The sequence below is a fragment of the Anoplopoma fimbria genome, chromosome 14 (genome assembly GCF_027596085.1).
Source record: "Anoplopoma fimbria isolate UVic2021 breed Golden Eagle Sablefish chromosome 14, Afim_UVic_2022, whole genome shotgun sequence".
NCBI classification, from domain to species: Eukaryota; Metazoa; Chordata; class Actinopteri; order Perciformes; family Anoplopomatidae; genus Anoplopoma; species Anoplopoma fimbria.
Genome location: NC_072462.1, coordinates 395755 through 423566, shown reverse-complemented (window position 1 = coordinate 423566; position 27812 = coordinate 395755). Strand labels below are relative to the sequence as shown.

The following is a 27812-nucleotide window of genomic DNA, read 5'->3' as shown; positions in this document are numbered from 1 at the left end:
CCTGAACTAAAGCTAAATATATCACTAACAAAGTACTAGAAACATTTATAGTAATATTCTCATTCTCTAATCAATCTTTGTCCCTCAGTACTCCAGCTCCATGAAGAAGATGGATCCAGATCACATCATCGCTCTGGTGACTGAAGTCATTCCAACACATTCCTGTCTGATCTTCTGTCCAACCAAGAAGAACTGTGAGAACGTTGTGGGGATGATCTGCAAATACCTAAAAGAGTGAGTGACTCAAATATCTGAAAGAGTGAGTGAGTGACTAAACATCTGAAAGAATGAGTGACTAAACATCTAAAAGAGTGACTAAACATCTGAACGAGTGACCCAATCATCTGAAAGAGTGACTAAACATCTGAAGGAGTGACTAAACATCTGAAAGAGTGAGTGACCCAAACATCTGAAGGAGCTCCTCCTCCCTCTCAGGGAGTTCCTGCAGCTCCGGCGGGAGGAGAAAGCGCTCCTCCTCAGGGAGCTGAGGTCCAGCGGGAACGGCTCGGTGTGTCCGGTGCTCAGGAGGACGGTGCCGTACGGTTTGGCCTATCACCACAGCGGACTGACCTCCGAGGAGAGGAAGCTGGTGGAGGAGGCCTACTCCAACGGGGTGCTCTGCCTCCTCACCTGCACCTCCACGCTGGCTGCAGGGATCAACCTACCGGCCCGCAGGTGAGCCGCTGACACACCGAGGGTCAGGAACATTCAGCTGTTAACATGATCCGTATTCATTCTCCTGTTCTATGAGTAGAACATCAGTGTTCATGTTCCTGTCGTCATGAGATGATGTATCAATGATCCTGTTCTCCTGTTTTCCTGTTCTCCTGTTCTCCTGTTCTCCTCAGAGTGATCCTTCGCTCGCCGTACGTGGCTGCAGACTTCCTGAAGAGGAGTCAGTACAAACAGATGGTTGGACGAGCCGGTCGGGCCGGGATCGACTCTGTGGGAGAGAGCGTCCTCATCCTGCAGGACAAGGACAGGAACACGGTAACTGCTTTAGGAGAGGATCCAGGCTCCTCCTGGGTCAACTACGACTCCCAGGGTGCATTTCAGCAGAACCAATCCAATCACAGACCATCACATTCTGTTACACGCTCCACTGAAGGCAGGAGGAAGTTTACACTGACAATAAAGAACTTCACTTCAGAGTCTTGTTCTCCATAGAAGTATTGTAGTATTTAACATTAAACTTTATTCAATTGTCATTATACAAAACTCAACAGCATATATCACTGGTCTTATTGTTTTTAACAACACATTTCAATGAGGAGAAGTTCCATATTACACCTTTATGGATATTAGGGCGGTGTCCCATGTACAGCAGCTCTTTGATGAATGTGTTCTTCTCTCAGAGATCTTCACCTTTAGGAGGCTAGAACCAACAGAACATGAACATTTAAGATGTGTGACGTTTGTTGTCTTTGTTCTCAGGCTAAAACCCTGGTTTGTGCTCCGATGGAGAACTGTTACAGTAACCTGCTGCATGACGAAGGAAAAGGCCTCCTGAGTCTCATCCTGTCGCTCATCGGATTAAAGGTAAAGCGCTCTGTTCTTTCATTCCTTACATCCAGACATGAGCTCATCACCTCGAGGCAGATGAACACGAATGTCCCTTCATGTGTTGCAGGTCACCTCGTCGGTGGATCAGGTGACGGACTTCCTGTGTGGGACGCTGCTGTCCGTCCAGCAGAAGCAGCTGTGTGTGGAGACGAGTCTGACGGAGGTGGTGCAGCAGTGTGTGGACCTCCTGAAGGACAAAGACCTCATCACGCTCACGGAACACGGTCTGCAGGTCACCAAGCTGGGAAGAGCGACCTATAAAGGTGAGCCGGTCTGACTGACGGGAAGTCATCAACCTTTAAGAGGTTTAGAGAAAACCTTCTCTGTTCTGTACTCGGTGACCGCTTTGATAATCTTTACTACATTTAGTCAGTTTAGTTGCTCCTTCAGTGTCAACTAGTAGATGGATGAAGATGAAACATGCTTCATCATTCAGGATGATCTCCACTGTATTGATCCTCTGACTTTCCATCAGCAGGTCAACATGTTAATGTGTCCAACCCTTTATGACCAGATACCTACAGAACTAAAGTCATGAGACAGTTGGTTTGAGTTCTGTTCATGCAGATGTTTGAGTGCAGCTGTGTGACTCCTCAGGCTCCGTGGATCTGACCTACAGTGGCGTTCTGTACAGAGACCTCTCTAAAGGTCTGGAGGGTCTGCTGCTCAACAGCGTCCTCCACCTGGTCTACCTGGTCACACCATACGACATGATCTCACAGTGCAGACCGGACTGGATGGTGTACTTCAGACAGGTACACAGTCACTGGTGGACATTATACCCTCACCTTTCCTCAGATCTCACTTATCAACACTTGTTGTCCTGTTCCAGTTCACTCTGCTGTCGGCTGCAGAGCAGAAGATGTCTGCGTCCGTCGGAGTGCCGGAGAGTTTCATCGCTAGAAAAGCTGCAGGACAGACGGTGAGAAAGGTAAGAAACTACAGGCTGTTTGTTCACACAGGTTTAACACTGACCTCCACCTGAGCAGGGGATGGAATCTGAAGAGGAGGAAGTCTGATCACTGAAACCATAATTCAATGTTTAGCAATGTTTTGAATGATGGGAAAATGTTTCATTCAGACTTGTTGTTTCAGACTGTGAACATGGAGGTGGTGTTGTTTCAGACTGTGAACATGGAGGTGGTGTTGTTTCAGACTGTGAACATGGAGGTGGTGTTGTTTCAGACTGTGAACATGGAGGTGGTGTTGTTTCAGACTGTGAACATGGAGGTGGTGTTGTTTCAGACTGTGAACATGGAGGAGGTGTTGTTTCAGACTGTGAACATGGAGGTGGTGTTGTTTCAGACTGTGAACATGGAGGTGGTGTTGTTTCAGACTGTGAACATGGAGGTGGTGTTGTTTCAGACTGTGAACATGGAGGTGGTGTTGTTTCAGACTGTGAACATGGTGGTGTTGTTTCAGACTGTGAACATGTGGTTCAGACTGTGAACATGGAGGTGGTGTTGTTTCAGACTGTGAACATGGAGGTGGTGTTGTTTCAGACTGTGAACATGGAGGTGGTGGGGCGGATGTATCTGGCTCTGGTTCTGCTCTCTCTGCTGAAGGAGACCAGCTTGTGGAGCGTTGCCGACAGGTTCCAGCTGAGCCGAGGCTTCATCCAGAGTTTGCTGAGCTCCTCCTCGGCCTTCTGCTCCTGTGTGCTGCACTTCACCGAGGTATCAACACATTGACATAGTGACACATATTAATATACAGTATTCATCTGCTGAGGACCATGAATGAGTGCCGTTGTCTCTCTGTGATCAGGAGCTGGAGGAGTTCTGGCCGTTCAGAGCTCTGCTGACGGAGCTGACCCGAAGGCTGAGCTACTGTGTGACGGCTGAACTCATCCCTCTGATGGAGGTGGCCGGAGTCATGGAGGTCAGTGTGGAGCTCCTCAGAGACAAGTCTCTGCTTCCTCTGAGGAGGAGGTTATGTTTTCAGCATATCACAGAACAACTACTGGCTAGATGTTCATGAAACTCTGTGGAAGGGTTCAGAACCAAATCACAAAGCAGACGCATTATCTCCTCTTCTGGAAACACCTGGAGGAGGTCGCTGAGTCTCAGAGACCAGTCTGAACAGCCTCAGAGCTCTGAGTGGACCAGATGTTGGAGTAAAACAGGTTTTTATTAACTTACCATATTATTCCATCAACAGAAAATCAATCAATTGATAATCCTTTAGGTTTTGACCAAACATAAATGTGAGGATTTTCTGCTTTTCTCTGTTGTATTTCAATTAAGATAAGATAAAATAAGATAAGATAATCCTTAGTCCCGCAGCGGGGAAATTTACAGGATTACAGCAGCAAAGAGGATAGTGTAAACAAGAGACATAGTAAATAAAAAAACCAGATCAAAATAAGTATTATAAATAAGCAAATGAGCAGTAAAAAACAGTAAAAAACAGTAAAGAACAGTAGAGAATCCACAGTAACTGAAATATCATATATACAGACAGAAACTATTATTACTATTGTATTGTGTGTTAGTGTATTAGTGTATCAGTGTATTAGTGTATTAGTATATTAGTATATTAGTATATTAGTATATTAGTATATTAGTGTATTAGTATATTAGTATATTAGTATATTAGTGTATCAGTGTATTAGTATATTAGTATATTAGTATATTAGTGTATCAGTGTATTAGTATATTAGTGTATCAGTGTATTAGTATATTAGTGTATTAGTATATTAGTGTATTAGTGTATTAGTATATTAGTGTATTAGTATATTAGTGTATTAGTATATTATATTAGTATATTGTATTAGTATATTAGTGTATTAGTATATTAGTATATTAGTGTATTAGTATATTAGTGTATAGTGTATTAGTGTATTAGTGTATTATTAGTAGTGTATTAGTGTATTAGTATATTAGTGTATTAGTGTATTAGTATATTAGTGTATTAGTATATTAGTATATTAGTATATTAGTGTATTAGTATATTAGTATATTAGTATATTAGTATATTAGTGTATTAGTATTAGTATATTAGTGTATTAGTATATTAGTATATTAGTAGTATATTAGTATTATATTAGTATATTAGTGTATTAGTATATTAGTATATTAGTGTATTAGTATATTAGTGTATTAGTATATTAGTATATTAGTGTATTAGTATATTAGTATATTAGTGTATTAGTATATTAGTGTATTAGTATATTAGTAGTGTATTAGTATATTAGTATATTAGTATATTAGTATATTAGTGTATTAGTGTATTAGTATATTAGTGTATTAGTGTATTAGTATATTAGTATATTAGTATATTAGTATTAGTATATTAGTGTATTAGTATATTAGTATATTAGTGTATTAGTATATTAGTGTATTAGTATATTAGTATATTAGTGTATTAGTATATTAGTGTATTAGTGTATTAGTGTATTAGTGTATTAGTGTATTAGTATATTAGTGTATTAGTATATTAGTGTATTATTGTATTAGTGTATTAGTATATTAGTATATTAGTGTATTAGTATATTAGTATATTAGTGTATTAGTGTATTAGTGTATTAGTATATTAGTGTATTGTATATTAGTGTATATTAGTGTATTAGTATATTAGTGTATTAGTATTATATTAGTGTATTAGTGTATTAGTATATTAGTGTATTAGTGTATTAGTGTATTAGTGTATTAGTGTATTAGTGTATTAGTGTATTAGTGTATTAGTATATTAGTGTATTAGTGTATTAGTGTATTAGTGTATTAGTGTATTAGTATATTAGTGTATTAGTGTATTAGTGTATTAGTGTATTAGTGTATTAGTGTATTAGTGTATTAGTGTATTAGTGTATTAGTATTAGTGTATTAGTGTATTAGTGTATTAGTGTATTAGTATATTAGTGTATTAGTATATTAGTGTATTAGTGTATTGTATATTAGTATTAGTGTATTAGTGTATTAGTATATTAGTGTATTAGTATATTAGTGTATTAGTATTGTGTATATTAGTGTATTAGTGTATTAGTGTATTATTAGTTATTAGTGTATTAGTATATTAGTGTATTAGTGTATTAGTGTATTAGTATATTAGTGTATTAGTATATTAGTGTATTAGTGTGTTAGTGTATTAGTGTCATGTGGTCTACAGGGAGCAGAGCTGGTTGTGCAGCCTGACAGCAGCAGGAAGTTAATTCTCTAATTTAATCAAAATGTCATATTTTAGTGTTTTTACTGGTCTGTCAAAAGGGATTCTGGGAAAATGAGATGGACATTTCTCTCTGTTTTCTGACATGTTTTGCAGATGAATTTATTTAGTTTTATTTTCTGTCCTGAAGTCAAAAGGAAACATTTTTAACCTGCAGTTCAACATTTAGTCATCATTTAGTTTAGTTTGTCAGTCTGTCCATCATAAACATTTAATAAAGACTTTATTTACCACAGTAGTTTTTGTGTTTTCATCTCCAGTCCCGAGCGAAGCAGCTCTATAACGCCGGCTACAAAACGCTGACTCACCTGGCCAACGCCGACGCGGCCGTTCTCTCCACCACCATAGAAAACCTGTTCAGGAAACGGGCCAATCAGATCGTGGCCTCGGCCAAAGTGAGTGTTCCTCCGTCGTCATGGTGACTGAGACACGTCCCATGTGATATGTTAATGAGCGTGTTGTGTCCACCAGATGCTGCTGAAGGAGAAAGCTGCAGCTCTCCAGGAGGAGGTGGACGAGCTGCTGATGAAGCCTTCAGACCTGCCCACGGCTGAAACACAGCCACTCGTCTGAGCTCCTCACAGGAGTTCTATTCTGTCGGTCTTTACTCATTCACCTGATTAAATAATGTCATGTGAAGACCAAGTTTGTCTTTCAAGTTTTAAAGTTTTCTTCTCCATAATTTACACTGACAATAAAAACAGCTGCTCGTTGAGAGGATGTGTAAACAAAGCGTCATTTAAAGGGTTAACATTCTGAAAATGAATATTTGTTAGTTATAGATTTATCAAAGTGAAAGTAGAAAATAATAATACAGTATTTAGTGTATTTATGGAGTTTACGGAGGGATATATTTATGTTTTATTAAAATGTGACACTGCATTATTGTAATGTTGTACTTTTACTGCACTACGTGTATTTGATGCTGTATTTAGTTAGAGTACCAGTTTAACTGCAGGTTCATATTTTATATAAAACATTCTGTACTCTGAAACAGAATGTTTGAAGAAAAAATGATTTTCAGAGTTTCATCACTTTTCATTCTCTCAGAAATGACAAATGAATGAATTTGTTTCAGTGAATGTTTCTCCTTGTTCAATATTATATATATATATAAATATATATATATATATTTAGATATTTAATAACAGCCTGCTGATGTTTGACATGAAGTTAAAGTTCAAGCAAAGCGCTCCGTGACTTTAAGGGAGGCGGTGAGGTCGGTGTGATGTCACAGAGATGAAGTGATGATGTCACACTGTCATGTGACACAAAGACTCTGACTGTTTCTCAGTTAAAGGTTGTATTATCAGATAGAAGAAGTACTCTGTTACAAGTAAAAGTCCTGCATTTAAGTATTCTTTTAAATGTACTTCAAGAACCAAAAGTAAAATAACTCATTATTCTGAATAATATATATTTATTATAATTATTGATGCATGAATGTGTTCATAACTTTAATGTTGCAGCTCATTTTAATGACTATATTATCTATAATAAAACATCATTATTTATTAGTGGACTAATAATAAGAAACTAAAGCGGTCAGATTAATGAAATACAAGTACCTCAAAAAAGTACTTGATTCACTTTCCACCACTAAAAATGCAGCAGGGGAAAGTACCTAGGTACATTTTTCAATTCAATTCAGTTTATTTTGTAGAGCCCAGAATCACAAATTACAAATTTGCCTCAGAGGGCTTTAAATCTGTACACATGAGACATCCTCTGTCCTTAGACCCTCACATCCTCTGTCCTTACACCCTCACATCCTCTGTCCTTAGACCCTCACATCCTCTGTCCTTACATCACATCCTCTGTCCTTAGACCCTCACATCCTCTGTCCTTACACCCTCACATCCTCTGTCCTTAGACCCTAGACCCTCACATCCTCTGTCCTTAGACCCTCACCTCCTCTGTCCTTAGACCCTCACATCCTCTGTCCTTACACCCTCACATCCTCTGTCCTTACACCCTCACATCCTCTGTCCTTACACCCTCACATCCTCTGTCCTTACACCCTCACATCCTCTGTCCTTAGACCCTCACATCCTCTGTCCTTACACCCTCACCTCCTCTGTCCTTAGACCCTCACATCCTCTGTCCTTAGACCCTCACATCCTCTGTCCTTACACCCTCACATCCTCTGTCCTTAGACCCTCACATCCTCTGTCCACCCTCACATCCTCTGTCCTTACACCCTCACATCCTCTGTCCACCTCACATCCTACATCTGTCCCCCTACATCCTCTGTCCTTAGACCCTCACATCCTCTGTCCTTAGACCCTCACATCCTCTGTCCTTACACCCTCACCTTCCTCTGTCCTTAGACCCTCACATCCTCTGTCCTTAGACCCTCACATCCTCTGTCCTTACACCCTCACATCCTCTGTCCTTAGACCCTCACATCCTCTGTCCTTAGACCCTCACATCCTCTGTCCTTACACCCTCACATCCTCTGTCCTTACACCCTCACATCCTCTGTCCTTCCCTCACATCCTCTGTCCTTCCCTCACATCGGCACAGGAACAACTCCCCTAAAAACCCCTTTAACAGGGAGAAAAAAGGAAGAAACCTCTGGGAGAACGACAGAGGAGGGATCCTTCTCCCAGGATGGACAGAATGCAATAGATGTCATGTGTACAGAATGAACAGCATAACAGAGATACAACACATTCAATGTATATGACATAAATGATTCATATAATAAGACTACTTATAATAACAGCAGCAATTATTACAGTAGGATTATAGCCATGAAAATAGGGATAGTAATGTGACTAATAATAATAATGGAAGTAGCAGTGGGTGTCAGTCGGCTCACAGCAGGAGGCACGACTACGGTCCAGGTACCACAACGATTCATGGAAACCTGCAGAGCGAGAAAGCAAAAGGGCTTCAGGGTGGAAGTAAAGCTAAAATGCTTAATGGTACAGGTAATAGTAATAGTAATGTGACTAATAATGATAGTGGTGGTAGCAGTCAGTGTCAGCAGGGCCGTAGCAGGATGCACGTCCACGGTCCAGGTACAGCCACGATTTATAGAAGCCTGCGAAGCGAGAAAGCACAAAGACTCAAGGGTACAAGCAAGTCAATAAGCGTAATAGTACAGGCAATAATAATAGTAATGTGACTAATAATGATAGTGGTAGTAGTAGTGGGTGTCAGCAGGGCCTCAGTAGGTGGCACCATGACAGTCCAAATATAACCCTGATTCCTGGGAACCTGCGAGGCGAGAAAGCACAAGAACTCCGGGGAAGAAGCAAAATCAGTAATGTGCATAAATAGGAGATTAATACATAAAGATGGAGGGAGAGAAGAGGAGAGAGGAGCTCAGCGTATCCTAGGTAGTCCCCCGGCTGTCTGGGCATATAGCAGCATATCTAGGGGCTGGACCAAGGAGAACCTGAACCAGCCCTAACTATAGACCTGAACCAGTCCTAACTATAAACCTGAACCAGTCCTAACTATAAGCGCTATCAAAAAGGAAGGTCTTCAGCCTGCTCTTAGTGGTGAGTGTGTCGGCCCCCCGGACTGAAACTGGAACCTGGTTCCACAGAAGAGGAGCCTGATAACTGAAGGCTCTGGCTCCCATCCTACTTTTATATACTCTAGGAACCACAAGTAACCCTGCATTGATGGAGCGCAGCTCTCTAGTTGGGTAATATGGAACTATAAGTTCCTTAAGATAAGACGGTGCCTGGCCAGTTAGAGCTTTATAGGTAAGTAAAAGAATTTTAAATTCTATTCTTGATTTAACAGGGAGCCAGTGCAGAGAAGCTAATACTGGAGTAATATGATCTCTTTTCTTAGTGTTTGTTAGAACACGTGCTGCAGCATTCTGGAGTAACTGTAAAGATGTAAAGATCTAAGAGACCTATTAGAGCAGCCTGATAATAAGGAGTTACAGTAATCTAGTCTAGAGGTAACAAATGCATGAACTAGTTTTTCTGCTTTGAGACAGGATTTGCCTGATTTTCGCAATGTTACGTAAATGAAAAAAGGCTGTCCTTGAGATCTGTTTTATATAAGAGTTAAAAGACAGATCCTGGTCAAAGATAACTCCGAGGTTCTTAACGGTAGTGCTGGATGCTAGAGCAATGCCATCTAGAGAAACTATATCGTTAGATAATTGATTTCGAAGGTGATCTGGGCCTAGTAGGATAACTTCTGTTTTTTCAGAGTTTAACATTAAGAAGTTACAGGTCATCCAGGTTTTATGTCCGTAAGACATGCTTGAAGTCTAGAGAACTGGTTAGTTTCGTCTGGCTTAATTGATAGATATAACTGGGTATCATCTGCATAACAATGAAAGTTTACTGAGTGTTTTCTGATAATATTCCCCAAGGGAAGCATATATAAGGTAAATAAAATAGGTCCAAGAACAGACCCCTGTGGAACTCCGTGACTGACCCTGGTTTTCATCGAGCTTTCATTGTTTACATATACAAACTGAGATCGGTCTGATAAATACGACTTAAACCAGCTGAGTGCGGTTCCTTTAATGCCTATAAGATGCTCCAATCTCTGTAATAAGATTTGATGATCAATGGTATCAAATGCAGCACTAAGGTCTAGCAACACAAGTACAGAGACAAGTCCTTTGTCTGAAGCTATTAGAAGGTCATTGGTCATTTTCACCAGTGCTGTCTCTGTGCTATGATTCACTCTAAATCCTGACTGAAAATCCTCAAATAAACTATTGTTATGCATAAAGTCACACAGCTGATTTAAGACTGCTTTCTCAAGGATCTTAGAGAGGAACGGAAGGTTAGATATAGGTCTATAGTTAGATATAGTCTATAGTTAGATATAGTCTATAGTTAGATATAGGTCTATAGTTAGATATAGTCTATAGTTAGATATAGTCTATAGTTAGATATAGTCTATAGTTAGATATAGTCTATAGTTAGATATAGTCTATAGTTAGATATAGTCTATAGTTAGATATAGGTCTATAGTTAGATATAGTCTATAGTTAGATATAGGTCTATAGTTAGATATAGTCTATAGTTAGATATAGGTCTATAGTTAGATATAGTCTATAGTTAGATATAGTCTATAGTTAGATAGTTAGATATAGTCTATAGTTAGATATAGTCTATAGTTAGATATAGTCTATAGTTAGATATAGTCTATAGTTAGATATATAGTTAGATATAGTCTATAGTTAGATATAGTCTATAGTTAGATATAGTCTATAGTTAGATATAGTCTATAGTTAGATATAGTCTATAGTTAGATATAGTCTATAGTTAGATATAGGTCTATAGTTAGATATAGTCTATAGTTAGATATAGGTCTATAGTTAGATATAGTCTATAGTTAGATATAGTCTATAGTTAGATAGTTAGATATAGTCTATAGTTAGATATAGTCTATAGTTAGATATAGTCTATAGTTAGATATAGTCTATAGTTAGATATAGTCTATAGTTAGATATAGTCTATAGTTAGATATAGTCTATAGTTAGATATAGTCTATAGTTAGATATAGTCTATAGTTAGATATAGTCTATAGTTAGATATAGTCTATAGTTAGATATAGTCTATAGTTAGATATAGTCTATAGTTAGATATAGTCTATAGTTAGATATAGTCTATAGTTAGATATAGTCTATAGTTAGATATAGTCTATAGTTAGATATAGTCTATAGTTAGATATAGTCTATAGTTAGATATAGTCTATAGTTAGATATAGGTCTATAGTTAGATATAGTCTATAGTTAGATATAGTCTATAGTTAGATATAGTCTATAGTTAGATATAGTCTATAGTTAGATATAGTCTATAGTTAGATATAGTCTATAGTTAGATATAGTCTATAGTTAGATATAGTCTATAGTTAGATATAGTCTATAGTTAGATATAGTCTATAGTTAGATATAGTCTATAGTTAGATATAGTCTATAGTTAGATATAGTCTATAGTTAGATATAGTCTATAGTTAGATAACTGGGTGGTAACTGGGTGGGTAATGGGAGGTAACTGGGTGGTAACTGGGTGGTAACTGGGTGGTAACTGGGAGGGTAACTGGGTGGTAACTGGGTGGTAACTGGGTGGTAACTGGGTGGGTAACTGGGTGGTAACTGGGTGGTAACTGGGAGGGTAACTGGGTGGTAACTGGGTGGGTAACTGGGAGGGTAACTGGGTGGTAACTGGGTGGTAACTGGGTGGGTAACTGGGTGGTAACTGGGTGGTAACTGGGTGGTAACTGGGAGGTAACTGGGTGGGTAACTGGGAGGGTAACTGGGTGGTAACTGGGTGGTAACTGGGTGGGTAACTGGGTGGTAACTGGGTGGGTAACTGGGTGGTAACTGGGTGGGTAAATGGGTGGGTAACTGGGTGGGTAACTGGGAGGGTAACTGGGTGGTAACTGGGTGGGTAAATGGGTGGGTAACTGGGTGGGTAACTGGGAGGGTAACTGGGTGGTAACTGGGTGGGTAACTGGGGTAACTGGGTGGTAACTGGGTGGGTAACTGGGTGGGTAACTGGGTGGGTAACTGGGTGGGTAACTGGGTGGGTAACTGGGAGGGTAACTGGGTGGTAACTGGGTGGGTAACTGGATGGTAACTGGGTGGGTAACTGGGTGGGTAACTGGGTGGGTAACTGGAGTGGTAACTGGGTGGTAACTGGGTGGGTAACTGGATGGTAACTGGGTGGGTAACTGGGTGGTAACTGGGTGGGTAACTGCTCCAAAGGAAGCGCAGAGAGGTGTGAAAGACTGCGACTCTGCTTCTGCTTCCTGGTCTGAACTCTGGGTCATGGTACATGTACCTGAGTACTCTACTTAAGTACATGTAAACACTTTAAACACTTTAAACACTTTAAACAGTAAAACACTTTAAACACTTTAAACACTTTAAACAGTACAACACTTAATCATAATAATACTTTGTACTCTGAGGACTTCAATGTGACTCTTAAGTACTTCAGTACTTTCACTTTTGATGTATTTATACTTCGGTACTGTGAAGGTATCTGGACCAGTCCATCAGGTCTCATCTGACCCGGCTCCTCCTCTCCGGTGTGAACGAGAGGAGGAAGTGTGTCTGGAGGAGGAGCTTCATGAGGAGGAGCTTCAGGAGGAGCTTCATGAGGAGCTTCTGGAGGAGGAGCCTCAGGAGGAGGAGCCTCAGGAGGAACTTCATGAGGAGCCTCAGAGTTTCAGAGCCTCAGAGTGCTCATGGAGTCCGTCAGGCTGCTGGTCCTGGTTCTGGCTCTCCTCTGGTCTCCAGGTGCCTCAGGGCTCCGGTTCATCGGGGACCTGAGGATGGATCTCTCGGCGGTGATCCGCCGCGTGGACCGGAGCTTTCTGTCCGTCACCGTCGATGCGAGTCTGGCTGCGGAGGAGAAGTTCATGTCCCTGCTGAGGTGCGTCTCTGCCGGAGAGCTCTGCTCCGGAGCTCCGCTGCTCTGATCATACAATGACACAATGACACAATAACACAATGACACAATAACACAATGACACAATAACACAATAACACAATGACACAATGACACAATACAATGACACAATGACACAATAACACAATGACACAATAACACAATGACACAATGACACAATAATACAATGACACAATGACACAATGACACAATAACACAATGACACAATGACACAATAACACAATGACACAATGACACAATAACACAATGACACAATAACACAATGACACAATGACACAATAACACAATGACACAATAACACAATGACACAATGACACAATAACACAATGACACAATAACACAATAACACAATAACACAATGACACAATGACACAATAACACAATGACACAATAACACAATGACACAATAACACAATGACACAATGACACAATAACACAATGACACAATAACACAATAACACAATGACACAATAACACAATGACACAATGACACAATAACACAATGACACAATGACACAATGACACAATGACACAATAACACAATGACACAATAACACAATAACACAATGACACAATGACACAATGACACAATGACACAATGACACAATGACACAATGACACAATAACACAATGACACAATGACACAATAACACAATGACACAATAACACAATGACACAATAACACAATGACACAATGACACACAATGACACAATAAACACAACAATGACACAATAACACAATGACACAATGACACAATAACACAATAACACAATAACACAATGACACAATAACACAATGACACAATAACACAATGACACAATAACACAATAACACAATGACACAATGACACAATAATACAATGACACAATGACACAATAATACAATGACACAATAACACAATGACACAATGACACAATGACACAATAATACAATGACACAATAACACAATGACACAATAACACAATGACACAATGACACAATGACACAATAACACAATGACACAATGACACAATAACACAATGACACAATAACACAATGACACAATGACACAATAATACAATGACACAATGACACAATAACACAATGACACAATAATACAATGACACAATGACACAATAACACAATGACACAATAACACAATGACACAATAATACAATGACACAATAACACAATGACACAATGACACAATAACACAATGACACAATAATACAATGACACAATAATACAATGACACAATAACACAATGACACAATGACACAATAACACAATGACACAATAATACAATGACACAATAACACAATGACACAATAACACAATGACACAATAATACAATGACACAATAACACAATGACACAATAATACAATAACACAATAATACAATGACACAATAACACAATGACACAATAACACAATGACACAATAACACAATAATACAATGACACAATAACACAATGACACAATAACACAATGACACAATAACACAATAATACAATGACACAATAACACAATGACACAATAATACAATGACACAATGACACAATGACACAATAATACAGATGATTATACAATAATACAATAACACAATAATACAATAACACAATAATACAATGACACAATAATACAATGACACAATAATACAATGACACAATAATACAATAATACAGATGATTATACAATAATACAATAAAACAATAATACAATAATACAATAATACAATGACACAATAATACAATAATACAATAATACAATGACACAATAATACAATGACACAATAATACAATAACACAATAATACAATGACACAATAATACAATAATACAGATGATTATACAATAATACAATAACACAATAATACAATAATACAATAATACAATGACACAATAATACAATAATACAGATGATTATACAATAATACAATAACACAATAATACAATAACACAATAATACAATAATACAATAATACAATGACACAATAATACAATGACACAATAATACAATGACACAATAATACAATAATACAATAATACAATAACACAATAATACAATAATACAATAACACAATAATACAATGACACAATAATACAATAATACAATAACACAATAATACAATAACACAATAATACAGATGATTATACAATAACACAATAACACAATAATACAATAATACAATAATACAGATGATTATACAATAACACAATAATACAATAATACAATAATACAATAATACAATAATACAGATGATTTATTTAATAAGCAGGTGTTTTATTGAATAAGCAGATGTTTTATTTAATAAGCAGATGTTTTATTTAATAAACAGATGTTTTATTTAATAAACAGATGTTTTATTGAATAAGCTGGTGTTTTATTTAATAAACAGGTGTTTTATTTAATAAACAGATGTTTTATTTAATAAACATATGTTTTATTTAATAAACAGATGTTTTATTTAATAAACAGACGTTTTATTTAATAAACAGATGTTTTGATAAACAGACGTTTTATTTAATAAGCTGGTGTTTTGATAAACAGACGTTTTATTTAATAAACAGATGTTTTATTTAATAAACAGACGTTTTATTTAATAAACAGATGTTTTGATAAACAGACGTTTTATTTAATAAGCTGGTGTTTTAGTGACTTTAATCCGGTCCTCTGATCCTGTTACAGTTTAATGTTCTCTGATCTCTAACTTCCCTTTAAAGCCGATTAAACCCTGAATCCACTCAAAGTCACATTAAATATTAAATATTAAATAATAAAATCAGCTCAGAGGAGACAGATTCATGTTTTTATAAAATGAGCTTCTACTTCAGTCAGCTGATGAAACAAACATCTAACAAAGCAAAGCAGGATGACGTCATCAGGCCACCTGACGGGATTTAATTACTCAGGTACTTTTAGTCACGTGACCTGTGTAGTTACTTCATGTATCTAATGTCTGGAGTTATTTAAAAAGATCAACAAATCATTTCATTGATAAACTGTTTTAATAATTTCTAACTTTACATTAATTTAACACTAAAGGTTAATTCTGCATGAAGACAACTTTACTTTAAATACATGTTCATGTATTTTTAGTTCTGTGAATCATAACAGTCCACATTAAAATGGTTTATTCATACTTTGTCTCACACCTTGTATTCTGCACAAGCCTTTTATTCTGAAGGTCAGTTATCATATCAGCTGAACATCATTATTAATATTAAATAACGTTTGTTGTTTTTATTTATCTCCAGCTCTGCAAAGGTCAGGACGCTGGCCAAAGCTTTGAGTCCATCTTTCCTGAGGTTTGGGGGGACGAGACAAGACTTCATGGAGTTCAGTCCTCAGAGGTCTCATCAGGACTCAGGATCCACTGAAGGTACCACCGGGTCTCTCTTTAACGGTTCCTCTCCTGGTTCTCCAGATCACATCCCATAATAACATGAATAATATATGAACCCTCCTGTGGTCGTTAGATGAGTCATGTGATCAGCTGGAGCTGCCGTCGTGGCTGGAGAACCAGCTGAAGAAGGCCTGGACCAAACAGCAGCTGACCCTGATGAGAGAAGATCTGCACAGGAAGTACAGACGAGTGAAGTTCACAGGTTTGACTTTAATCCTCTTTGGCAGGAATGTGATTCCAAAGGTCACATGATGTGTTCCAGACTGAACCAGCTGTTTTCAGAGTAATCAATGATGTGTTGTGTTTTAGTTTAGCTCAACCTCGTTTTTACTTCATGCATGTATGGACTCATTTGGCTCAAACTGGTTCTTTTCTATGTTTTCATTTATATTACATTACATTACATTACATTACATTACATTACAGTCATGTAGCAGACGCTTTTATCCAAAGCGACTTACAGGAAGTGTCTTCAACATAGGTATTCAAGAGAACTACTAGTCACCAGAAGTCATCAGTGCATCTCCTTTCTTAAACAAGCATCTTAAAGCATAAACCAGAACAAAAGTATAGTGCAGAGGCAAATTACTACGAAAACAATAATTGCAACAGACTAACACGAATATAATAAGTGCTACAAACTACTACGAATAGGATAAGTGCAGTAAACAAATACGAATTCAATAAGTGCAGCGAACTGATACGAATGCAATAAGTGCTACGAGGAAGGCTCCGGGTAGTACTTCTTGAAGAGGTGAGTTTTCAGCCTGCGCCTAAAGATGGGCAGTGACTCTGCTGTCCTGACGTCAGTGGGGAGTTCATTCCACATAAACTACGACTATAAAACAAAACGTTTTCTATCTGGGGTTCCACAGGGCTCAATGCTCGGACCAGTGTTTCCGCTAGAAGAAATTGGTGCCGGTCATATGACCGGGAAGGTTTAATTTTACCGGTCAAATTGGAAAAAAATCGGTCGGATATAATGTCCGTGTTTATTGCACTTAAAAAAATTGATAGGCAGGCTATATAAAGAATAATATCATCAAGGCATGTCGATTTATAGCCTGGTGTTTTTAATTAAAAGGTTGGCAGGTGACAGAACAATTAAACATTGCATTTTAAAGTGCAGACGAACAAAAATTATTTAGGTCTATAATGCAAGGCAAGGCATAAATAATAATAGCCTAAAACAATACAAAGTAGGCTACCTACAGTAAAACAAACTGGCGCGTAACATAAAATGCAGACTGTAATGAAAATAATTACGCTACAGTGTAACAAGAGACGGGAGTATTTTAAAGTGGATAAGAAACAGTGAATTGCCGGCCGCGATTTGAACTAGGCCTACAGCATAAAATAAATAAAATCGATATTTTACTTCTTTCGATATTTGGCAGCTGTGAAGCGTGCCGCTGCTGAATTAAAGTCAAATGTATCTAGTGTGTCTTTGCTGCTTGCAATGCGCATAAGCCTTGTGACTCTTCCTTCTTTATGCGGTTCTGCAGGGAGAAGCCTCTCTCCGCTGGCACACTGGAGACGGGGATAACACAGGCTACCTTTGCCAGTTTGACCCACTCTGGGAAGATTTCCGCGTAATCTCTTATGAGCATCTCGCAGGCCGATGAAAAATGCAAGCCCCCGTAACTGCGGAGGGCTGTCATCATTGGGATGTGGTGGCTGTTCATAAACATACGGTAGTCTATAGCGATCAATTTGAGCGTGTGCACGAAATGTAACAACTTATTTATTTTATCACACAGGCTACGCTACAATCAAAACCCTCATTGTTTTACATGAATTGGCTAAACAAATGACCACTGTAGCATATTTAAACACAATTCAAATTAACACATTCAAAAGTATTTCGGCTCAATTTAAAAGGTTGAATCTCCTCGTGACTGAATGTTCGTATAAAGCGCTTTATCTGTGGAGAACCAGCGCCTTGAATATTCCGCATAAAACGAAACCGGATAGTTTTCGAACGTTTCGGCTCCGCGTGGACGGGGCCTTATTTCCAATCGGTCATTCTGACCGGAGACATTTGGAATTTTCGGTCCTCCTCATTTTTTTCCGGTCAAAGACCGGTAATTACCGGTCAACGGGAACTCTGGCTCGGACCACTGCTCCTTGTGCTGATTACATACTTTTACTGCAGTAAAGTTGTGACAGCAGTACTGTAGTACTAGTACTTTAACCTCAGTACTCTGTCTGAATCTCAGAGGACACGGTGGACCTGCTGAACTCCTTCTCCGTCTGCTCCGGGATGGATCTGATCTTCGGTCTGAACGCTCTGCTCAGAACCGACGACAACATCTGGAACAGCAGCAACGCCGGTTCTCTGCTGCAGTACTGTGAGTCCAGACGGTACCGGATGTCCTGGGAGCTTGGTAACGGTACGCTAACGGGACATAGAACCACCTTCAGAACATAGAACCACCTTCAGAATATAGAATCACCTTCAGAATATAGAACCACCTTCAGAACATAGAACCACCTTCAGAACATAGAACCACAGTTTAACAAACACTCTCCATTAGAACTGAAACTCTGCGGTCTCTTATCGGAGGTTTGAGTTTCACTTCTGCTGCTTTAATGCAGAAATATGAGAAAAGAGTCTGTGTGTGTGTATATATATACGTGTGTGTGTGTGTGTATACGTGTGTGTGTGTGTGTGTGTGTGTGTGTGTGTGTGTGTGTGTGTGTGTATATATACGTGTGTGTGTGTCTGTGTATACGTGTGAGTGAGTGATTCCAGTCAGACTGAGTCACAGCGGTTTCAGTTTCCTCTTTTTATTGGCTGTTGGCTTTTTCTCACCTCAACATGCAAACAGGAAGTGACCTCATCTGTCTGGGGAACAGTTACAGGAAGTGGAGGTTCAGAACTCCGATCATGTGATCTGTATCAAAGTGATGCTGAAGGTGTGTTTGTCTTCAGAACCAAACAGCTACGAGAAGAAGGCGGGGGTCCGAGTGGACGGCCTCCAGCTGGGGCGGGACTTCTCCCGTCTCAGAGAGATGATGTCACAGTCCGAGTTCTACCGCGGCGCCGGGCTGTTTGGGCCGGACGTGGGTCAGCCTCGAGACCGCCGGGTCGACCTTCTGGAGGGGTGAGAGGTCCATCTGTGTGTCTGTGAACCGCTCAGAACGAATCAGAACCACTGAAGAAGAATAATAATCGTCTGAATTTTCAACCATAGAAACGTCTGTTAAACCTGCAGCTGATCTGAGAACAGATTTTTTGTGTTTCTTCAGGTTCCTGAAGACTGGATCTGAGGCCGTGGACGCCATTACCTGGCACCAGTGAGTCCACCTTTACTTTAACTCACACTACATATATATATATATATATATATATATATATATATATATCACTGACTCACTGACTCATTGACTCACTGACTCACTGACTCGCTGACTCTGTCCTGTTTCCTAGTTATTATGTGAACGGCAGAGACACGTCCTTGGAGGATTTTCTGGATCCGGAGGTTCTGGACTCTCTGGCCTTGAAGACCAAAGAGGTCCTGGAGGTAATGATGTGCAGCAGAAGTAGACGGATCCTTGGACTCCTCAGAGTTTGATCTGTGTGACGTCCACATGTTAAAGTGTTAGCATGTTAAAGTCTTAACATGTTAAAGTTCTCTGCTCTGGTTCAGAAAGTGAGGCTGGTTTCTCCGGAGAAGCCGGTGTGGCTCGGAGAGACGAGCTCGGCGTACGGCGGAGGAGCGGTCGGACTGTCGGACACGTTCGCCGCAGGATTCATGTGAGTTTATTCTTCATGTGTTTAGGATCAGAGGTCTGAGTCTAGAGGTTAAAGAGACACAACGCTGTCCGTTCACTTAGAGGTGATCTAATTAGTCAATTTACCAATGAATCATTCTGTGTGGCTGTGTAGCAACAAGGCTGTAAAGCAATCCAATCTGCTCTGAAGCTCATATTTTTGACACCACAAACATAAAAGGTACATCTCTGCGTTCGTCAGAGTCTTATCTCTCTGATGATATCAATATGTTGTCCATTGAACTCATGGTTTTACGATTGGAGGCAGGAGTTTGAAAGCTAGTTTTGTGCTAAATCACTCTACTGTAACCTCTGTTAATTAGTCTGCCTCTGCCCAGGTGCTCCCTCACCATGGCAACCAGTGGCAACGTGTCCGACAGTCCGACCGCTCCTCCGCCGTACGCCGAGCTCGTCTCTCCGAGTGTGTGTGTGTGTGTGTGTGTGTGTGTGTGTGTGTGTGTGTGTGTGTGTGTGTTATGAATCTCTCATACAGAGATGAGAGGAGTGATAGCTCAAACACAAAATTGATATCAACGCCATCGGCAGTCTTTTCACTATGTTGATAATAATATCTTGGCGATTGTACCTCAAATGAACCCCAAACTAACCCTAACTGAACCTCAGTGATACAGCTGTCTCAGAACTGTTAATATATGCAACGTCTTCGGGCAGTAGCAGCCACACAGTCAAAATATCTTGCGGAATCTTCTCGTTTCCATCTAAAGTTAAGCAGCAACAGCTGTTCTAATGAATCACTGAGTCACGTTTTAGGGACAAAAACCTCATATAACGTGAAATGTTGTTTTCTTTAGTCTTCTATGATAATGAATTAATTATCTTTGACATTTTATGGAATGATTAATCAAGAAAATAATCTGCAAAGTACCTGACAAGGAAAATCACTGTTTGTTGTAGCTCTGCATTTAGTAAGATAACTTTTAATAACTAATAAGTTTTAATATAACTTTAAAATGAGAGATCTACTCCTCGAAAACAAGGAGCCGCAGTCTGCTCCACAAACGAATATATATAATATAATTGTCTTAATCGGGAGGACTACATGTAGTTTATTGAGTTTACTCATTACCCAGCAGCCCCGGTCTCATGACAGAACTTAAAGCTGCTCATTCCCAACAAGACACACACATGTCTCTGTGTCAGCATCACATGTGTCAGGTTATTTATTTATTTATACACGTTTCTCTGTTATTTATACATTGTTCCTAATTTTGTCACGTTCAAATGTTATTTAAACCTGTGTTATTATCACCTTTAATTGTTAATAAAACATGTAAGAGTGTTATTATCACATGTTTCTGTGTTATCACACGTTTATGTTATTATCACACGTTTATGTGTTATTATCACATGTTTCTGTGTTATTATCACATGTTCTGTGTTATTATCACACGTTTATGTGTTATTATCACACGTTTATGTGTTATTATCACACGTTTATGTGTTATTATCACACGTTTATGTGTTATTATCACACGTTTATGTGTTATTATCACGTTTCTGTGTTATCACATGTTTCTGTGTTATTATCACATGTTCTGTGTTATTATCACATGTTCTGTGTTATTATCACATGTTTATGTGCTGTGTCTTTACTCTACAGGTGGTTGGATAAACTGGGCCTGGCAGCTAAACTGGGACTGGATGTTGTGATGCGGCAGGTTTTCATTGGCTCTGGCAGTTATCACCTGGTTGATGAAAACCTGGATCCTCTTCCTGTGAGACTTCTTTAAAGATGACTTTCTCACGTGTCCAGATGAACAGAAATGCTGCTCTCGTGTTCTAAACATCGTTAAACTTTAATCTGCATCATGAGATGTTTTTACTTTGCCAACGTGTTAGCCAGCTAGCTTCACATGACGATCACATGTCACACTTTGTTGTTTCTTTAAACACTGTGTCCTCTCACAGGATTATTGGTTGTCGGTTCTCTACAAGAGACTCGTTGGACCGGAGGTTCTGAAAGTAGAGTTTTCCAGCGTTGCTCAAAGGAAGCGAGTCAGGCTGTATCTGCACTGTGCCAACAGGAAGAGGTGAAGCAGCCTTCAGAGCCACTCCGTGTTTCTGCCTGTTCCATCCTGTACTGACTGTTTGTTCCTCCACAGCTACCAAAGCGGAGCGGTCACGTTGATCTCCATGAACCTCAGTCAGAAGCCGGTCTGGATCTCGGTTCCTGCCCGGGTCTCCTCCAGCACAGTGGAGGCGTTTGTGCTGCAGTCGGACCGGCCGGAGGAGGAGGGGCTCTACTCCAGGTGCTGCTCAATGCTCCATTCATTCACTTTATTCTGCTGCTCTTAATCTGAAACACTCAGCCGCTTCCTGTCCTGTGGAAACCTCTTATCTCCAGATGTACTGGAGTTAAATGTTTTCCTCTACGTGAAGATAAAATCCTCCTTCTTCTTCTTCTAAAGATAAACTCTTTAACACACAGTTTGTTCTTTTAGAGATATGAGGTTCTCACAGGACAGATTTCATATAAAGGAGTTAACATACTGATGCATTCATCCAGAAACATCATTTACTGATCAATCAATCTACTGGAAGGTTTTGATTGCAGTACTTGTACTTTGAATGGTTGAATGAATGATCTCATCTGCAGCAGCTTGTGAATGACTGTTGGTCACCATGTGGTGTTTATGATGTGGAGCAGTTCTGTCGTTTACCGACTAAAAGAGGACAAAGAAGAAAATATTTATTTTCTATTGTTCAGATGTTCACACAAAAACACATTTAAATAATTAGTAGTTCATCTTTAGCTTTAATACGTTTTTAGAAACTTATATCTGAGTTTTTCCCATTTAAATGATCTGAAATGAGGCCTGTTCATCTCTCAATATCCCAGAATCCTTTGGGGGTTGTTCCCTGTTTTCTGAACAAGTCGAGTCAGAAGGTTGTGTTTACCTTCAGAGAGTTATTGATCACTATTAAATACATATTTATTATCACAGTCATCACTAGTTCTCTCCTTTAATGGAAGTCTTCATCACTGAACACCTGAACGCAGCACGATGCCTGTCGGTTGGACCAGTGAAGGAGAGCAGGTGTCACATGACTCAGTGAAGAATCACACAGAGTAACAGATGCTGCTGTTATGTAACGTTCAGGCTCTGGTTTCAGTGTGGGATAATTGTGATTCAGTGATGACGTGTTGATTCTAAATCCAGTGAGGCGTTCATGGACACACTGAACCTGTTGGAGTCCAGTTTGAGCTGGAGACAGAGACTCATGACCCTGAAGCATCCCCTGCTTTATGGTCTGTTTGACTCTAAATGGAGCATCATTTACTAAATGAACATCATGCTGTATTGAAGAAGACTTGAAACTAGAGATTGAGACCATAAACTCATGTTTACAATGTTTACTGAGGGAATAAATCAAGAGAGAAGTAGAGTCATTTTCTCATAGACTTCTATACAACCAGAGGAGTCGCCCCCTGGTGGACAGGAGAGAGAATGCAGCTTTAAGACAGGAAGCTTTGACTTCTCTTTATAGAACCAGAGGTTACCTCCTGGAGAGAACTGATTTGAAAGTCTTTCCTTAAAAGTCGACAGGTAATGGTGATGTAATCTATTTACAGCTTCAATAACAGAGTTAAAGGAAACGGTTGATGAATAAATCAGATGTGTGATATCGTCTCTGCTTATGTTAAATGTTTTTATGTTCCATCTTAAATCCTTAATGTTTCTGTGTCATTGTAAAACACCACACTGAACACATCCATCCTCTTCATTTGAATTGTTTTCTTTCCTTGGTCAACCCGTGTTTAATGTCACAACGCTATGAATTATGGGTAAATCCCCCAGGCCTTGTCTGCAGAAATGCTGACAGAGAGTTTTGATAAAGGACTCAAAGTGTCTGAGAGACCTTCAACACTGTAGTTCATTAATGTGGAGTCCATGGTGGACATGTTGTAGTGTACTTGGTACATTAGTAGTACACTACTGTACATCATGTGTTTTTAGTGTGACGTACAAGTACATCAAACCTGTACTTACGTCCAGTACTTTGTGTTTGTGCTGCAGGTGTGTGACGCTGAACGGAGTCGTGTTGAAGATGGTGGACGATAGAACTCTTCCCGACCTTAAAGGAACTCGTCTTCCTCCAGATGAACATCTGCAGCTTCCTGCCTTCTCTCTGGCCTTCTTCGTGCTCACAGACGCTGGAGCTCCAGCCTGTAAGTGAGCCGCCAGGTGACTCCTCACCTGTCCTGGTCCCAGCAGGTGACTCCTCACCTGTCCTGGTCCCAGCAGGTGACTCCTCACCTGTCCTGGTCCCAGCAGGTGAGACGCTGACATCATCACCTGTCCTGGTACCTGAAGACTGTGAACATATGATGATGATGATGATGATGATGATGATGATGATGATGATGATGATGGTGGAGTTTATTATTTATAGAAAATATTTTTGTTGTGTTAATAAAGTTTTCTTTCCTTATTTAATTTTCGCTCTGATATTCTTCTGTTAAGGTCACTTGAAAATATGTTTTATTATAAATATATTAAATATTTTTTAAATATAGAGGCGTGTTATTTTACTCTGTTGAACAAATGTTTTTATTTTGAAAAACTAAATAATCTAATTAACACCATTAAAAAGACAAGCATGTAATAAACCATGAGGCGACAGGTTTAAGAGGTAAAGTATTAAACTTTGTTGTATCTTAATGATACAGACCATAATATTCATTAAGCAGTAAAACGTTCCATCATGTCTTTAAAGAATAATAAAACTAACCTTTATTAAAACTACGTCTCCCAGAAGCCTAAGGTGTGGACAGATAAACAGAAGATGGACAGATGTGACCTCAGAGGTTTAAACGTCTTCATACAACACTGGGTTTAATATGTCGAACCTCCCAGAACCCTTTGTGTTCAAATATTTATTATTATTTATTGATTTATTCCTGCTTTGGTCCAAATATCTCACTGTCACTTTTACAAGCATTTTGATTAATTACTTTATTTATTTATTGTTCTTTTTACCTCACAGTTTCTTGATGTCTCATTTTTCATAGTTATTCCTTGAAAATATAAAATAAAGACTGTGAATCAACTAAATGAACTAATATTTATTGGTAGAAGTTATTATAATGACTTTAAGTTATTTTCTAATCTAATTTCTACTATGTGTCTGTCTTCCACCTTATGATGCATTTTACTGAATAATAGTGTTGAATTCTCTCCAGTAACTCCAGTAGTGAGTAGTTACTGGAAACCAGTCCCTCCCAGTTCAGAGTTGTCATGAGGAACTTTAACCCTCTCCTGTCTGCTGTCGTGTTTCTTCACTTTGAGCTCCACTGAAGATGTTAAATATCATAATATAAGGTAATAATGTTTGTTTGAACAGTAACCACATGGCGGCGCTGCAGTCATTCTGCTCACGTTGTTATAGAAACATATTGAGTTTAATAACTTAATACTTAATACACTCAACCAGCAGCTTTATTATAGTAGAAGAATATTTTACAGTTTAATATTTCATCCAGCTGAAATCTGTAAAATGTCTAAAACGTTGACACGGTGCCAAATCTAATCCTTTTATTATGTCTTATTTATGGGTAAATAAATAAACTGACATGTTTTATGTTTTATGATTCAGATGAGTTTACTCTCAGTAGACATAAAAAGGAAAACAAAATATAACTAAAAAACTTTTGAATTTTTATAAAACAAAAATAGTTTTGTGACGTTCCTCCAAAAAAGGGACTAAAATTAGTTTTTTGATTTATTAAAGGAAAGTGAGGATAAAGTTCATAAAGAACTGAGATGTTTGAGATGTTTAATATGTTTAATATGTTTAATATGTTTGAGATGTTTAATATGTTTGAGATGTTTATGATGTTTGAGATGTTTATTATGTTTAATATGTTTGTTATGTTTAATATGTTTAATATGTTTGTTATGTTTGATATGTTTAATATGTTTAATATGTTTATTATGTTTAATATGTTTGATATGTTTAATATATTTAATATGTTTGTTATGTTTGATATGTTTAATATGTTTAATATGTTTATGTTTAATATGTTTGATATGTTTCATATGTTTCATATGTTTCATGTTTATGTTTAATATGTTTGATATGTTTAATATGTTTAATTTGTTTAAGATGTTTAATATGTTTATTATGTTTAATTTGTTTAAGATGTTTAATATGTTTGATATGTTTCATATGTTTGATATGTTTAATATGTTTATTATGTTTAATATGTTTAATATGTTTAATATGTTTATTATATTTAATATGTTTAATATGTTGAATATGTTTGATATGTTTAATATGTTTAATATGTTTAATATGTTTATTATGTTTGATATGTTTAATATGTTTAATATGTTTATTATATTTAATATGTTTAATATGTTTGATATGTTTAATATGTTTAATATGTTTAATATGTTTATTATATTTAATATGTTTATTATGTTTAATATGTTTAACATGTTTGATATGTTTATTATATTTAATATGTTTATTATATTTATTATATATTAATATGTTTATTATATTTATTATATTCAATATGTTAATATGTTGAATGTTTATTATATTTAATATGTTTAATATGTTTGATATGTTTGATATGTTTAATATGTTTAATATGTTTAATATGTTTGATATGTTTAATATGTTTATTATATTTATTATATTTATATGTTTATATGTTTAATTTTAATATGTTTAATATGTTTAATATGTTTAATATGTTTATTATATTTTTGTTTAATATGTTTATTATATGTATTATATTTAATATGTTTATTTATTTTATGTTTTATGTTTAATATGTTTAATATGTTTATTATATTTATATGTTTAATATGTTTATTATATGTATTATATTTATTATGTTTAATATGTTTAATATGTTTAATATGTTTAATATGTATATTATGTTTAATATGTTAATATGTTTATTATTTAATATGTTTAATATGTTTGATATGTTTAATATGTTTGATATGTTTAATATGTTTATTATATTTATTATATTTAATATGTTTAATATGTTTATCATATGTTTATTATATTTAATATGTTTATTATGTTTAATATGTTTATTATGTTTAATATGTTTATTATGTTTATTATGTTTAATATGTTTAATATGTTTAATATGTTTATTATGTTTAATATGTTTATTATGTTTAATATGTTTAATATGTTTAATATGTTTAATATGTTTATTATGTTTATTATGTTTTTATGTTTTATGTTTAATATGTTTATATGTTTAATATGTTTATTATGTTTAATATGTTTAATATGTTTTTTATGTTTATTATGTTTAATATGTTTAATATGTTTAATGTTTATGTTTATTATGTTTAATGTTTATTATGTTTTATGTTTTATGTTTAATATGTTTATTATGTTTAATATGTTTAATATGTTTAAGATGTTTAATATGTTTAATATGTTTATTATGTTTAATATGTTTAATATGTTTAATATGTTTAATATGTTTAATATGTTTAATATGTTATGTTTAA

General features: G+C 37.1%; 2 protein-coding genes across 4 annotated transcripts in view; both read left to right on the top strand.

Annotated features, from left to right (window-relative positions):
* Positions 1-6687, top strand: part of helq (helicase, POLQ like) — a 13129-nt gene extending 6442 nt beyond the window's left edge. Inside the window, exons 8-18 of one of the 2 annotated variants that reach the window (XM_054612356.1) lie at positions 89-234; positions 436-675; positions 849-990; positions 1435-1539; positions 1631-1826; positions 2161-2318; positions 2396-2485; positions 3066-3239; positions 3331-3444; positions 5988-6122; positions 6199-6687. In XM_054612356.1, coding sequence (XP_054468331.1) covers positions 89-234; positions 436-675; positions 849-990; positions 1435-1539; positions 1631-1826; positions 2161-2318; positions 2396-2485; positions 3066-3239; positions 3331-3444; positions 5988-6122; positions 6199-6300 — 1602 coding nt within the window. In that variant the 3' untranslated portion in view covers positions 6301-6687. Of the gene's footprint in view, positions 1-88; positions 235-435; positions 676-848; positions 991-1434; positions 1540-1630; positions 1827-2160; positions 2319-2395; positions 2495-3065; positions 3240-3330; positions 3445-5987; positions 6123-6198 lie in introns of both variants that reach the window. The other variant, XM_054612355.1, reaches the window with a different exon arrangement.
* A 6192-nt stretch (positions 6688-12879) lies between these two features.
* hpse (heparanase) lies at positions 12880-24780 on the top strand. 2 transcript variants are annotated; one of them, XR_008531712.1, is made up of 13 exons: positions 12880-13100; positions 16373-16497; positions 16595-16723; positions 18741-18914; positions 19457-19628; positions 19774-19821; positions 19955-20048; positions 20175-20281; positions 21920-22034; positions 22228-22349; positions 22422-22568; positions 24339-24566; positions 24597-24780. XR_008531712.1 is itself a non-coding variant. In XM_054612297.1 (12 exons), exons 1-12 carry the CDS (start codon positions 12913-12915, stop codon positions 24496-24498), a joined length of 1581 nt encoding a protein of 526 aa, XP_054468272.1. In that variant the 5' UTR covers positions 12880-12912; the 3' UTR covers positions 24499-24780. The 2 variants fall into 2 exon arrangements, 1 of the variants encoding a protein (XP_054468272.1); XM_054612297.1 differs by having other exon boundaries at positions 24339-24780.
* The last annotated feature ends 3032 nt before the right edge of the window (positions 24781-27812 follow it).

Coding starts and splice junctions, on each gene's coding strand:
- hpse (XM_054612297.1), top strand. CDS start 12,913: ATGGAGTCCGTCAGGCTGCTGGTCCTGGTTCTGGCTCTCCTCTGGTCT. Junction 16,498..16,594: donor GGACTCAGGATCCACTGAAG/GTACCACCGGGT, acceptor TGTGGTCGTTAG/ATGAGTCATGTGATCAGCTG. Junction 22,350..22,421: donor CACTGTGCCAACAGGAAGAG/GTGAAGCAGCCT, acceptor GTTCCTCCACAG/CTACCAAAGCGGAGCGGTCA.